The sequence below is a fragment of the Chinchilla lanigera genome, unplaced genomic scaffold (assembly GCF_000276665.1).
Source record: "Chinchilla lanigera isolate Chin_1 unplaced genomic scaffold, ChiLan1.0 scaffold00013, whole genome shotgun sequence".
In the NCBI taxonomy this organism is placed as follows: Eukaryota; Metazoa; Chordata; class Mammalia; order Rodentia; family Chinchillidae; genus Chinchilla; species Chinchilla lanigera.
This window is the reverse complement of record NW_004955414.1, coordinates 3,725,424-3,740,479: the sequence shown is the minus strand read 5'-3', so window position 1 is coordinate 3,740,479 and position 15,056 is coordinate 3,725,424. Positions and strand designations below refer to the sequence as shown.

Genomic DNA, 15,056 nt, shown 5'->3' with positions numbered 1-15,056 from the left:
GAAACCAGAACCAGGAAAGTTCCAGGTAACACAGTGACTATAAGTATTTATCAGAAAAAAAATATATATATATATATATATATATATATATATATTCCAAGTAAAACACATAATCACACTGTTCCACATGGCACTGACTTTTTCTGACTTGCTCAGGAAACAATGTCCGTAGGTTTGAGGAGCTTTTCTTTTCCCTTGGATTATAGAAGCGCTTGAGGTATGTGTTTAGTTCCCCCAAAAAGAAAACCTGAGGATTCGCAGCGTGATGATGAGTCCCTTTGCACAACGTGCAGCCATCTCCTGCCCTTCTTATCGGCTCCGGAAATCTTCACTCACTGCTCTTCCTCAGCCTTTCTTCTGCTATCTTTTTGCACAGTAGGACACAGTGATTTATCAGGTACAGTGTGAAAGTTCACTCTGTCTACCTTTCCAAGAAGTCCAGCTACACTATAGATAAGCAAAGAATGCCTTTCAGTTCTATTTGATCAGTCTGTGCCCTTTAAAACTCATTTCCCAGGTAGGATTCTGTCTATTATAAATGCCAGAAAGATAATGCTGGTGTTTCATGTAGTTTACCACATAAAGCAAACTATGTTCATATGTATTTCATTAAAAATCTATTGATTTCATTTTCCCATACATTATCTTTAGTATTATTTTAAACATGGTTCCATGGTAATATTTTAATTATATCTTCCTTGTTCTCAAAGTCCTATTGCAGTGAGAATCATGAATGACCAACTGATGCTCCTGGAAAGGGCGTTCATTGACCCCCTGGGTTTACCAGGAAGGCAGTTCTATAGGTAAGCAAACAACAGGTAGAGTTCTAGTGGCACCTCACTATGGCCAAAAAAAGCATAGCCAAGATGTGCTTTACACTGATGCCATCGGTGTGTGGAAGGTGAATATGTATACTAAAGGCAATGTGGGTAAGTTAATGCGTCCAATAATGTAATATGTGATATCAGAGAAGTAGATTCTGCATTCCTTATTCTGCTGTATTTACAAAGATGGTAAGTGATATTTGAAAAAACTCTTTATAATAAAATGTACAAACTACAGACTCTTAAAAGGGATCTTAGAGCTCATCTAGTTCTACTAGCTATCTGAGTCCTTTTCACAGACTCTCAGATAAGCAATTGTATGCAATCTGTTTCAGCACTTCCAGTGCTATGATAGCTCTCCACGACAGCCCACAGTTTCCAGATGCAGCGTGCCCTTTTAGCTTTGCTTTCACCCGCTTTTCTATTTACTCTGCCCAAGCTCACTCTGCAGAGCCAGTTTCTCCTGCACTCTTCACTTTTACTTTCTCAAATAGACTTTGCTGGTGTAAAAAAACAAAAGCAAAACAAAACACACACACAAAACAAAAATGAAACAAACAGAAACCACTTGTAATGGTGGAAAGCTTACTTCTTCATGAGAAGCACTTTATTTTAAGGAAACACTAGCTCTGAAATCTGTTTTTTTCTGTAATGTTCTCCCGCAGACCCTGTTTTAGTCTCCAGAGTTAAACAGAGTAAGTCTAGCTCTCTTTTCATATAACATTTTAGAATTTTAAGATGATGTAGTGTTCTTCTAATGTAATAATCTTCTTTCTTTCTATATCCTTATGTCATGTTTGTTTCCATGTCTTGTCTGTGTTTGTCTCTGTTTTCTCAAGGCCCTTTTTAAACTGCTTCCTTGGTGGAAATTAGAAAGGTCCTAGTTTTTTTTACAGTCAGAAAGTGTGTTCAAGTTTACATGCAGATGTGTAATTTAAAGTAAGTCACTCCTAGGGTTTTGACATAAGATGATGGAAAGTTCTACTTTACAAGCTACCTATCATCAAATACCATCTAAAAATAGTTTTATATGTTACCCATCTAAATCTGAGTGATTAGAATTAACATTTAAATAATTATGACCCAATGCTTTTAGAACATCATTCTGCTACATACTAAGTGTGGCCTGAAGAAATTACTTCTCAGCCTGATTCCCCAGCTGTTACTGGACATTATAAATTGCTTCACCATAGACTTGTGGACTTAAGGCATGTAGATTTAGCTCAAAGAGGGATGTACTCAGTACATGGTAGGACTCTATTTGGAACTCTTAGGAAATTACTACTTCTCAGAGGTGTCTTCCTGGTGTAGCTGGCCTTTGGGTCTTGAGTCTGTTGGAAGATCCTGTCTCTTCAGTTTATTGGAGATGAGAAGTTGCTGCCTATTCGGCCCAGACCCTGGCTCTTCGGCACTGGTCTATAGTATTCTTTATGACCCTCAGGCAGTCTCAGTCTCAGCATACTAGGAAGAACAACTGATAGGCATAATTAAGACACCTTGGCTAAAGTGGTACAATCAGCAATAACAATAGCATCAAACAGCTTAGAAAATGACAAATCATGCTAACTCTTAATCTGCCACATTTCACTATATGAACTAGATTTGTGGTTATACAACAAAGTCTAAAATTACCAGAAAATCGTTTGTAGTAAATAAGCCCATGATATGGCAATTTTATCTTCAGGGGAGAAAAACTAAAAGGGGGTAGCAGGGGAAAGGGAGAAATAGAAGAAGAGGAAGAGAGTAGATGCCAGGCTGGAGGAAAAGGAAGATCGAACAACCTTGGGGAAACTAGTGAAGAACACATGGGAGAGAAGGAAAAAATTAAAAGAACAGAACGCAACACAACACAACAACAAAAAACCTAGAAGCTGCATTTGCACTCATAGAAAAACAAGGACAAAAAAAGAAACAAAACTAAGAGGGAAAAAATACAAGAAAAGAGAGGGGAAAAAAGAAAAAAAAGTGCACTTCAAGGCATGTCTCTGCTGTCTCTGATAGACAATGTGGGCAAACAGAGTCCAGAACTACACTGATTAATCTCAGCAAGACAGCCATAGCCTTTAGGTGGGGCTGTCGACTGTCACCTTTATTGTCGACTGACAATCCCAGCCAGTTTGCACATTTAGTCACTGAAGTTCAGGCTGGCTTCTGGCTGTGAGGCTGGATCCCGATTTGTTCAGCCTGTAGTAGTCTGTGTGCCTCCTGTCAGCTTCAACTCAACTCCCTGGAGGGTTGAGCTCAGCAGCCTGGCCTGTCACTGGGAGTCACTAGATGGAGCTGGCCTACAGCTGTTGTGAGTTCTGAACTCAGTTGGCTCCTTTCTGAGATAGCTATCCATCAGTTGTCCTTCTGTCAGGGACACCTGCACCCAAATAACTCGCCAGCCACTGCAGTCTGCTGTGTTCACCGCTCCATTCTACTGGTGCATTTCTCTGTGGAAGTCTTGGGGTCCCCAGGAGTGAGTGCGTGTCTGCAGGTTGGAGCTTCCCCTGCTCTGCTGTGAGTCCAGGCTCAAGGAGAAAGCACTGTTGCCACCACCATCTTCTACATTGAAGTCTTTTTGTTCTCCCTATAAGCTTCAATTCTCTCTTCAGAGCTTTGCTGTGTCCTGGGACCGACTTCCCTCCTTCTCTTCCCTACACTGCTGCATGGTAGCCTCTGGACACCAGATCTCAGAGAGGCTTTTTCTCCACTGCTCACCAGTCTGCCATCTTTTCAGAAGTCCCACTGTTTTTATTAATAAGATCATAAATATTTGTTTGTTTATTGATATAAATATCATAGGGACCATCAATTAAAGTCTTTACATAAGTGAAATAAAAAGTTGAAAGCAATATCTATCATTTTAATCCTCTTTTGAGTCTTATTAATTACAGTGGCTCCTCAATTCACAAACTCAGTTCTCTCCACAATTCTGGTTGAAAACTGAACTCGATGAGGACCAAATCGAATTTCCTCATACGGGCAGCACTGAAGCAAACACTGAATTTGGGGGCCGGGGATGTAGCTCAGTGGCGTAAGTGCCTTCTGGCAAGTGCAAGGCCCTGAGTTTGATTCCTGTTACTAAAAAAAGAGAAACAACAACAACAACAATAAAAAAGTAAAAAGAATTTGATTCAGTTTTTGTTCAACTTAGTTTGTGGCCAGAATTGCAGGAAGAATTAAGTTCAGGAACAGAGGCACCACTGTGTATATTTTTAAATTTTATACTATTTATAATCAAAGCAGCTATAAAGTTCTGATTGTGTAGAATCATATAGAATAAGAAAGATAATGCTTCTCAGTATTCCTCACACACAGTGACCTACTTTCATTTCAGAGAATATTAGTGTTACAAATTAGAATAATTTCAGTGCATTTGTATCTATGTATATAAAATTTGTACATATTTATATAATGTTTATTTGTAAAATTTAGATATACATGATGATCATATTCATCACAGGTAATTTCTACCTGTACGTGATGAATACTGATTTCTTTTTTCTCACTCCCTTTCCCTTCCTGTAATTCTTTTTCCCTTCCTTATTTACAAAGTTTTATTTCAGTTTTATTCTTCTTTTTTTTTCCATTCTTCCTTTCGTCCTCCTCCATACCCTAGTTCCCCTTTCTTTTGAAGAATTTCTTCCTATTTTACAATACCTGTTATACACATTGGTCGTTACCTACACTTTCAGTTTCTCATACCAGAGAAACAATGCAGTATCTACACGTTTGTCCAATGTATTTCACTCAAGAGTATGGTTCCAAGGTGCATCCATTTACCTGAAAATGTCTCAAGTATATCCTTCTTTATGGCTGAATAGTACTCCATTGTATAAAAAAAGACACCATTTCTAGCCATTCATCAGTTGATGGACATTTGTGTGGTTTCCAAATTTTAGCTATTACAAACTGTGCTGCTATAAACATGGGTGTGCACATATCACTGTAGTACGATGCTTTTCATTTGTGCAGGAAGATAAAAGAGGAATAGTTCAGTCAAATGGGACCTCTAACTCTAGTTTTTTGGGGAATCTCCACACTGATTTCCACAGTGGTTGGACCAGTCTACACTCCTGCCAACAGTGGATCAAGGTTCCTTTTTCCTCACAGCCCATCAGCATTTGTTATTGCTTGATTTCTTGATGATAGCCATTTTTTCTGGAATGTGACGTAATCTCAGTATTGTTCTAACTTGCATCTCTCTAATGACCAGTGATGTTGAATATTTTCTCATATGTTTATTTTCCGTGTGTATTTCTTGCTCAGAGAAGTGTGTATTCATCTCAGATGGCCATTTTTGAATTACATCTTTAAATTTTGGGACTCATTTATTACAGTTCTTTTTATGTTCTAGATATTTGACCTTTGTCTGAGGGACAACTGGCTAAATTTTTTTGCCACTCTGTAGGTTGTCTCTATACTCTGTTGGTGGTTTCTTTTGTGGTGTAAAAGCTTTGTAATAAGATGAGACTCTAATTGTTGATTCTTCATATTGTTTTGCTCATGAAGTCTTTGCCCACACCTATGTATTCAAGAGTTCTACCTATTCTATCATCCAGGCGATTTAATGTTTCAGTTTTAATATTTATATCTTTGATCCATTTTGATTTTAGTTTAGTGTATGGTTAGAGACATAGTTCTAGTTTTAGTCTTTGGCATGTGGAAAATCAGTTTTTCCAGCATCATTTATTAAAGAGGCTATCTTTCTTCCAGTGATTGTTTGGTCCCTTTGTCAAAGATAATGTGTCTGAGTGTGTTTATAGTGGTTTCTCTATATTCTAATCTGTTTCATTGACCCTCAGGTCTGTTTTTTGCCCATAACACTTTTTTTTTTTTTAAGTCACAGTAGCTTTGTGGTATAATTTCAAGTTAAGGATTGTGAAGCCCCTTGCCTTATGCTTGTTGCCTAAGATTGTTTTTGTTTTGTTTTGTTTTGTTTTGTTTTGTTTTGTTTTGTTTTTCTGGTACTGGGAATTGAACTCATGACCTTGCACTTGCCAGGCAGGTGCTGTGCTGCTGAGCTAAATCCCCAGCCGTTTTTGTTATTTTCTATCTCTTCTGGTTCCAAGTGAATTTTAGGAATGTTTTATCTAGCTGTGAGGTATGCTAATGGTTTTTTTATTGAGATTACATTAAGTCTGTATAACATTTTGGGTGTATGGCCATTTTCACTATGTTGGTTCCTCCTACCCAAGTACAAGAGGTATCTTTACATTTTCTGATATCCTCTTCAATTTCATTTTTCAGAGTACTGTAATTTTCAATGTATAGATATTTCTTTTGTTAGATTTCTAACAAAACCCCCTATGAATTTTGTTAGATTTCTAACAAAATCCCTAAGTATTTTGTTTTTTTCCAGTGATATTGTGAAAGATGTTATTTCCTTAATTTCTCTCTCAGTACATTTGTTGTTTGTGTACAGGAATGCTATTGATTTTGATTGTTGAGTTTGTACTCCAGTATGCTACTGAGTCTGATTATTACATGTAAAAATGCCTTGGTGTCATTTTGGGGCCTTCTATGTAGAATATCATGTCATTTATGTATAATGGTAGTTTAACTTCTTCATTTCCTATCCTTATTTTTAAAATTTTTTTCTCTTATCTAATTGCTCTGGCTAATGCTTCTAGAACTATATTAAATAGGAGTGGTGACAGTGGACATCCTTGTCTTGTTCCTGATTTTAGAGTGAAAGCTTTCAGTTTGTGTTCATTAAGTATGATGTTGGCTATTGGTTTGTCACAGATAACTTGTATCAAATTGAGATAAAGACCATCTTTTCCAATTTTCTGAAGGATTTTTTTTATCATGAATGCTGTCAAACTTTTTCAAATGCTTTTTCTATGTCTATTAAGATGATCATGTGATTTTTTTTGTCTCTGACTCTGTTGATATACTGCTTTATTGAGTTTCATATGTGGAACCATTCCTGCATCCCTGAGATGAATCCTACTTGCTTATGGTATATAATCTTTTTTTAGTGATTTGCTGTATTCTGTTTGCCAGTATGTTATTGAGGATTTTTGCACCTATGTTCATAGAGAGATTGGCTTGTAGTTCTCTTTTTTGGTTGGATCTTCCCCTGGTTTTTGTATAAGGATAATACTTGCTTCCAGGAATAATTTTGGGAGTACTGCTTCCCTTTTCAGTGTTAGTGGCATTACATCTTCTGTAAATTTCTTGTAACATTCAGCAGTGACTCTATCGTGGCCTGGGCTTTTTTTTGTAGGTAAGTTTTTAAGTACATTTTCAACTTCATTGACTGCTTTTGGGTTATTTAGAATTCTTATATTTCTTTATTCAGTTTTGGCAGTTCTTTTGTATATAGGAATCTCCATTTCTTCTGTGTTTTCCATCTCATTAGAGTACAAGCTCTCGAAGTTGATATTGATGATCTTCTGGATTTCCACAGGATCCATTCTGATTTCACCTTTTTTGTTCCTAATTGCATGAAGTTGAGTCTTTTCTTTCCTCTTTTTGATTAGATTGGCTAAGAGTTTTTCAATTTTAATCTTTCAAAGAACCAACTCTTTGATTCATTCTTTGTATTATTTTCTTAGACTCAATTGCATTAATTTCTGCTTTTATCTTTGTAACTTCCTCCCTTATATGAGCTTTTGGTTTGATTTGCTCTTTTTTAGAAGTTTGAGGTTAAACATTTAATTGTAGATCCTATTTAATTCCTTCTTTAATTTTGCCTGTGACTCACTGGCTGTTCAGGAGGGTGTGATTTAATTCCCATGTGTTTATGAAGTTTTTGTGGTTTCTTTTGCTATTGATTTACATTTTCATTTGCCCCATGGTCAGATAATATATATGGGATAATTTTGATTGCATTTACTGAAGTATGATCTTGAGCTAGTATGTGGTCTGTTTTGGAGAACGTTGCATGTGCAGCTCAGAAGAATGTGTATTCTGATATTGTTGGGTGGAAAAGTCTGTAGACATCTACTAAGTCCATTTGTTCACAGAGTTGTTTTATTTCTGATATTTCTGTGTTGATTTTTGTCTAGTTGATCTATTTGTGACAGTGGGGTATTAAGGCCCCCCATTACAAGTGTGTTAGTCCTTACTTAATTTTTCATGTCTGTTAGTATTTGTTTTATGCAGTTAGATGCACTGGTATTTGGTACATATATATTTATGATTATTATCTATTCTTTGAATTTTCACTTAAGTATGTAGTGACCTTCTTTAACATTTTTGATCAGTCTTGGCTTGAAGTTCACATTATCTGCAAATAGAATATCTACTACTTTTTTCTGGATTCCTTTTGCATGGAGTATTATTTTCCAACCTTTAATGTTCAGTGTATGAATTTCTTTTTTAGTTAAATGTTTCTTATATGCAGCATATTGTTGGATCTTGCTTCTTGATCCATTCTGCAAGTCTGTTTCTATTGATTGGTGAATGAAGACCATTTACACTGATGGTTATAACTGATGTGCAGTGGTTTATCCTTTGATATCAATTTTTTGTTTTTCCTGTCTTTCCCACGTTTAATTGCTTGCCTTGCCTGGTCACTTTTTTGTATTGGTGTTCTTGTTATTATGGTCCTAATCTCTTTCTAAAATATCCTTCAGAGCATTTTGGAGAGTTGATTATTTGGGCATGAATTTTTTTCTGTTGTTCTTTGTTATGGAAGTATCTTATTTCTCCATTGGTTTTGAAAAATAATTTTGTTTTGAGTAAAACAATTTGGTTTGAAAGTTATTTTCTTTTAGGACTTGAAATATTTCACTTCAATCTCACCTTGACTTGAGGGTTTGTGTTGAGAAGTATACTGTGATTCTAATGGGTTTTCCACTTTTAATATTCTGTATTTGTGTTGAATTTATGGAATATTGAGTATTATGTGTCTTAGTGTAGATTTATCTTGGTACTCATTGTTTGGAATTCTATATGCCTGACTTATTGTATGTCAAATTCCTTATCCGTATCTGGGAAGTTTTCTGCTATTATTTCTGTAGACATAATGGAAGTGGCTATAGAAAACCCAAAAAACCCAACACCTCAACCATACTGAAAAAAGAAAATCACTCAAAGAAACAAATAAAAATAAAAATAATAAAATTCCTTTGGAGTTCACCATTCTATGGAGGTGTCCATGTTGGATAGATTCTAGCTAGAGTAGTACAATTAGCAATAAAAATAGCATCAAGCACAGCCTCAGTTCTGCAAAGAGGTTTTTATGGTGTTTGTGCTGCCTCTGGCTTTTTCACTGACTCCAGTCAATCTTATAATTTTTCCTCTTTGCTTCACCTTGAAGCTGTTTGATTTTTCATGGTCCCTTGCTATTTTTATGATATCTTTCTTTTTGTGGTCACTAACCATAATCCCATCTTCTGATATTCTATCTTTGCCTTTGTTCAGTCTTTCAATGGAATTTTTAATCTCTGGATACTATTTGGATCTGTTTCATGGCTTTCTTTTCTTCCTTATGTTGGGTATTGATGGTTTCCATAATTTTCCTGAGCTCTTACTTTTTTTTAATGTGTCTACTATAGATTTGTTGGACATGTCTTTCATTTTGATCATTATTTCTTTTTTACCTGAGAGATTATTTTTTCTATAGCCACTTCCATTTGTGTTTTCACTTCCGCTGCTATCATTTCAGAGATTTCTAGTACGTGGCTTCTGATTTCTTCTATGTTGTTGTACTCTGGAGTTGTCCTGGGTTTGTTAGAGGTCTGCAGTTGTGTTTTGTTTCTATCATTTTCTAGATTCTATTTTGTTTTATTTTCTGTGTTGGTCCTTGTAGATTTCTTATGGTAGATAGATTTAGCACTAGTATGGAGGCTTCCCTAGGAAATGTCTATTCCTCAGAGATGTCTTTTAGGTCCAGATTGTTCTTGGTCTTTTTGTCTATCCCAAGGATCTGCTTTCTCAATTTATTAAATATAAGAAATTGAGATTTGGCTCAGCACTCTGTCCTTTGGTACTGGACTATGGTGATGGTTATTACCCCAGAGAATCACAGTGTTGTCATATGAATGAGAAAAATTGATTATAACATGTATGACATTCTAGCTAGAGTAGTACAATTAGCAATAAAAATAGCATCAAGCACAGCCTCAGAACTGACTGTGGTATTAATTTGGTACCTTAAATCATTGGAACAAGCTCTACAGTTATATAACTATATCCAGCATATATCAGGAACTGGTATGCCATGAGTTTCTCCTTGGTTAATTAATTTTATCCTCTTTGGGGCATATTTAAGAGGAATGGAGGACAAGACAGAGATTAATGAGGAGAAATATAGTAGAAGCAAGGCTGTAAGGCAAAGGATGATCTCCCAACTTTTGGGAAACTGGAAAAGAGTACAGGATCAAAAGAATGCAAGAAAAAGCAAAAGAATATTGGATCAAAGCAGAAAGACAAGAGACTGTTTATTCACAGGAAAGTATCATAAAACAAAGAGAGATAGTTGAGGGAAGAGAGAAAGAAGACAAACAGAACAAAATAAATGTAAAGATATGAAACTTAAATAGTCAAAACAAAACAACACCTCAGCTGGGTGTGGTGGTGCATGCCTGTAATCCCAGCATTTGGGAGGCTGAGGCAGGAGGATTGCTGTAAGTTGGAGACCAGCCTGGGTTACAAAGTGAGCTCAAGGCCAGCCTGAACTGCATAGTGAGACCCTGTCTCAAAAAGACAGAAAAAAAAAAAACAAAACCCAAAAAACCCAACACCTCAACCATACTGAAAAAAGAAAATCACTCAAAGAAACAAATAAAAATAAAAATAATAAAATTCCTTTGGAGTTCACCATTCTATGGAGGTGTCCATGTTGGATCCGAAAAATGTGCTGTGTAACCCCGTCATGTTTGGGTATAGGGCTGATCCTGGCCTCTCGTGGAGGCTGGGACTGCTCTTTTGCTGGCAATGTTTTGGATGTCCATTTTGCCTTCCCGTGTCTGTCCCTGTGGCACTCTCCCTGTTGCTGTGGCTCCATTGGGTAGCTCCCAGACCTGTGTACAGTCGGCTCCTTCCAGACGTTGCACAGCGTCCTCTTTTCCACACCACTAGCTCCTATTACTCACTGGTCGTAGGGCAGGGAGGCATGTCCTTGTCCCATTGCAGGCCAAGGCTGTTTGCCTGCTTGTGTTACTGGGCCAAGGCAGCCACTGCCGCAGAGTCTGGGAAGTCCTAGCTCCTACCTCTCAGCAGAAGTCTCCCTAGGCTGCTTACCAGCTGCCAGCAGTCCACTGTGACTGGACGGCTCTTCTTCCTTCCACTCTGGGACTTTGGCAGTGAAACAACCTGGGGCTGTTCTGCTGCTTGGATTTGCCCTCAACCCTCTGAAATAAAATGGTGACCCTACCTGCCTGACTTTGTTCTGAGTGTGTGTACGAAACACAGCGCCAGTTCACCCTGCTCGCCAGCTGCTGGCTTTGCAGAGCCCTTCGGGAAGCAGTGTCTCACCGCACGGGCGGGGTGCTGGCTGCTCTGCTGGGGCATGCCATGATTGAATATATATTTTACCCCACACTTTCCCAATAACTTCTGAGAGTAGTACAGCTGGGATACAGACTTGGGCTGCCTTGAATTTTTCATTTGTTTTAAATGACAAACTTTTATTCTCTTCCAGGCATATCATCTTTGCTCCAAGTAGCCACAACAAATATGCTGGAGAGTCCTTTCCTGGGATTTATGATGCCATGTTTGACATTGAAAATAAAGCAGAGCCTCGCTTGGCCTGGACAGAAGTAAAGAAACATATTTCTATTGCAGCTTTTACAATTCAAGCAGCAGCAGGGACGTTGAAAGAAATGTTATAGGAAGGTGTCCGTCAAGTGGCTAACTATTAAAGGTGTTGCTGAAAACCTGAGGATGAGATTTGTCATTTTTGATGATGCATAAAGCCAGAAGGTTTTAAAAATCTTGATTCTCCTGCCATGGTTTTAAACTTCCATCTTGTTCACCTCAGAGTTTTTGCCTCTTGGATGCATGGTCAAAGAAACTGAAAATGGAAACAACTCGAATGTATAATAGCAGATAAATTGATAAATTGTGTTATAGTCACAGTGAAATTCTAGCCAGCAAAATAAAAATGAAAGAACTGTCAACACAAGCAGTCTTCCTGGCAGATAATGTTCAATAAAAAAGCTACATAGGAAAGAATACATAAGGAAAAACTTACATGAAGATGTGGCAAAATTGTGGTGACAGAAATCAGTGACTGGGCAGAGGACAGCTGCAAAGCTGCAAAGGGTTTCTCAGGTCAGTCAGAGCACTGTGTATGTTCAGCTGAGTATTACACAGGTGTACACATCTGCAAAACCCATCAAACTGTAAATTTAAAGTGTGTACATGTTACTATATGAAAAGAATGTCCTAATAAAATGGATGTTTAAAACACCATAAAAAATAAACATCTGAGTATGGAAACCAGAATAGTGTATCCTCTCTTATAAAATCATTATGGAGTACAATGGTTAGAAAAAGTCAGCAATATTTTTACTTTTGATAATTTCAGTTTTACTGAATAAACATGTAAATCAGTTGGCTGAGGAAATCTACCAAAAATCCATGAGCATCTTCAAGCTTTTATGTAGAGCCTCAGAATTACAGGAAAACATGATAGAACTTGAATAAATTTGGCTGCTCAGTTACTTTACTGAAAGGAGTTGAGAATCAAAAATTATAAGGATAGGTAAGTACACTAAAATAAAAAACAACAGTGGAAAGTTTGCAATTTACTGTTCCTCTCATTGGTATTTTGTTTTTGTCCTCTTTAATTAATAGCTGGTCATAAGCAACAGAACATGTGATCCTGTGGTATGCACTATATTTAGTCCATGACACTGGCTATAGGATATGTGCTGTACCATAAGCAACACACAGAATGTGTGTTTGAACATTTTTCCCCCTAAGCTTTCCCTTAAGCATTTGGTATCAGTTGCATTAGCTGTTAAAACTCCCCTTTCATCTCATTGTTCCAACTTCTGAGATGCTATTTTTCTCTTAAGAATATATCGGAAATAAGTACTATACTTTGCTCACCGTAATGCATTACCTATTTTGTTACTCATTTTTAATATCAAATTTAAACAATCCATAAATTCCTTTCATAATTTAGTCATCTAAGAAATCTAAATATGTTGTTTAATATATTTGGAAATTATGTAATAAAGGAATCTTGTAAGCAATATGCATGTGAATAATGTGCATATTAACTTTTAGCTCAATCCTATAAATTTGTTTTATATAGAAAACTGAATAGAAGGAAATACATGTGACATGAGTGTTCACTACTTCTTTTTATCATAATGAAAACTAATGAAATTTCAATGGACTACTGACTCACTAAAAGAATAGTAGGAATCAGAAAAATGATGTATTATATATTTGTCATTTATATGGTAAGCTGTCCATGACTTCTTTTTGCAGAAAAGGTGATAAAACTTAATACACAGCTATGAGGCAAAATGTCTACAGTGCTTACTTCAGAGTGGTGGACTTTAACATGACTTGAACTTTTGTATTTTTCTGAATTGCCTAAATTTTTGTATCAGAATATATTCCTTTTATAATGGGTTAGATAAAATTACTGCTTTCATTTTACACAGAATAAAGGATACAAAGTTCTGAAATTCTACACACTTCACAAATAGTATTCTATCTATTCCTGTCTTTGTAATTTACCAGTATTGCTATTCTGCCAATATAAACAGTGTTCATTTACATATGCATACGTAAGCCATCTTAATATATTTCCTATTTGTTTCAGAATTTCACACATATAAAGTAATTGGCCTTTGAGCTTTTAAGTAAATAAATGAAATCGGGATAAAATAGTAACATTAGAAATAATTATACTTGGGAGAATTTAACTTTGTCATTGTAACTGTGGACTCATTTGATTTTTTTTCTTCTGTCTTTTCAGTAGCTCTTAAATCCATCCATTTCTCCCGATCCTCAGTGTGATGATTTCAGATTCAGACAATCTATATCTTTCACTCAAATGTCACCAACTTCCTCCCTCACCAACTTCCTCCCTCTCTTCGTATTAGTTATACTGACTTTGGTCAGAATGATCTACCTAAATGCAGTGCTATTACCTGTTATTTAAAAACCCTTCAGTAGTGACCTCCACTCCCAAGGACGTTGTAATAACCAGCAGATAATACTCTGGTTGCAGGAGCCAGTGAAAAATGCAAGTATGTGTAGAGATACCAGAACGGCTGTGGAAGTGCTGACCGTTAGAGATGCAGCATAAGTCTGAGTCTTTAAATAGGTGAGATAACCAACCGTTTTCTCCTGGGCCCTTTCCAATTCCAGGCCTGGGCTAAAGTTCAGGCTTCCCAAGGATTAAGGCATTTTACTCGGGGGTAATCTGCAGAGAATGCGATGACCGTGCTACTGTCACAGTGTACTAGAATCTAGAGAATTTCCAAACCCAGTGTAAGATATTTGCTTTAGAGGTGGGGTACGGGTAGAAGGCTTGGGAGTTCAGCAAACAAGAGTTGAACATTCCAATACTGTCACTGAGCTCTAGGGCTTGGCATATCCTAGTCTGTATAGACCGACTCCCCTCTTACTTGGCTATGGTTTTGTTTCTCATCAGGATTCCAGTATCTGTTCTTTAAACAATTCAGAAAGTCCAGCAGATATGCTCCACAGCAAGTATATAGATGTATTTTTAGTGTCATTTTTTATTTAATGATTTTTTTGTTTTCCTTTTTGGAAGCTTCCGTGGAAGCAAATTGTGTGTTTGATTAATTATCACACATATCAGAAGGGAACAAGGTGCTAAATGAAACAAAACAGTTGTGCAGAGGGACTGCTGCAGCGTTGAAGAGGCTCACTAACATTTATATCTGATTAAAAGCCTAAGTAAAATCTATAAATTTCACATACCAACTCCAAACAGTTCCTCTGGGAGAAAAAACTGTTCAGAAATCTAAACCAACTAAACTAGGTTTTTCTAGCAAAGCATAATGATATATGAAAAGTGGATCGCCTACGTATGCTACATAGCTGAGAGAAGTGTCATAATTGACAAATTGATATGTGGTTCTTTAAGTTCAGGACCTTTTTTTTTTCTGGTACCTGGGATTGAACCCAGGGGCTCCACGCTGAGCTACATACCTAGCTCTTTTTTAAAGTTGTGAGACAGAGTCTTGTTAAATTGCTGAGTTTCCCAGTAACTTGCTATCCTCCTGCCTCAGCCTCTGAGTGCTGGGATTATTGGTGTGAGCCACCATGCCCGGATAGGCACTTCTCATAGGAAATGTT

The 15,056-nt window shown here is 36.9% G+C and overlaps 1 protein-coding gene across 2 annotated transcripts in view; it reads left to right on the top strand.

Annotated features, from left to right (window-relative positions):
• Naalad2 (N-acetylated alpha-linked acidic dipeptidase 2) overlaps positions 1–11,884 on the top strand; it is a 60,670-nt gene extending 48,786 nt beyond the window's left edge. For both annotated transcript variants that reach the window (XM_013511969.1, XM_013511968.1), the window contains 2 exons: positions 711–803; positions 11,407–11,884. In XM_013511969.1, the coding sequence (XP_013367423.1) occupies positions 711–803; positions 11,407–11,596 (283 nt within the window). In that variant the 3' untranslated portion in view covers positions 11,597–11,884. The remainder of the gene's footprint in view (positions 1–710; positions 804–11,406) is intronic.
• Positions 11,885–15,056: the final 3,172 nt, after the last annotated feature.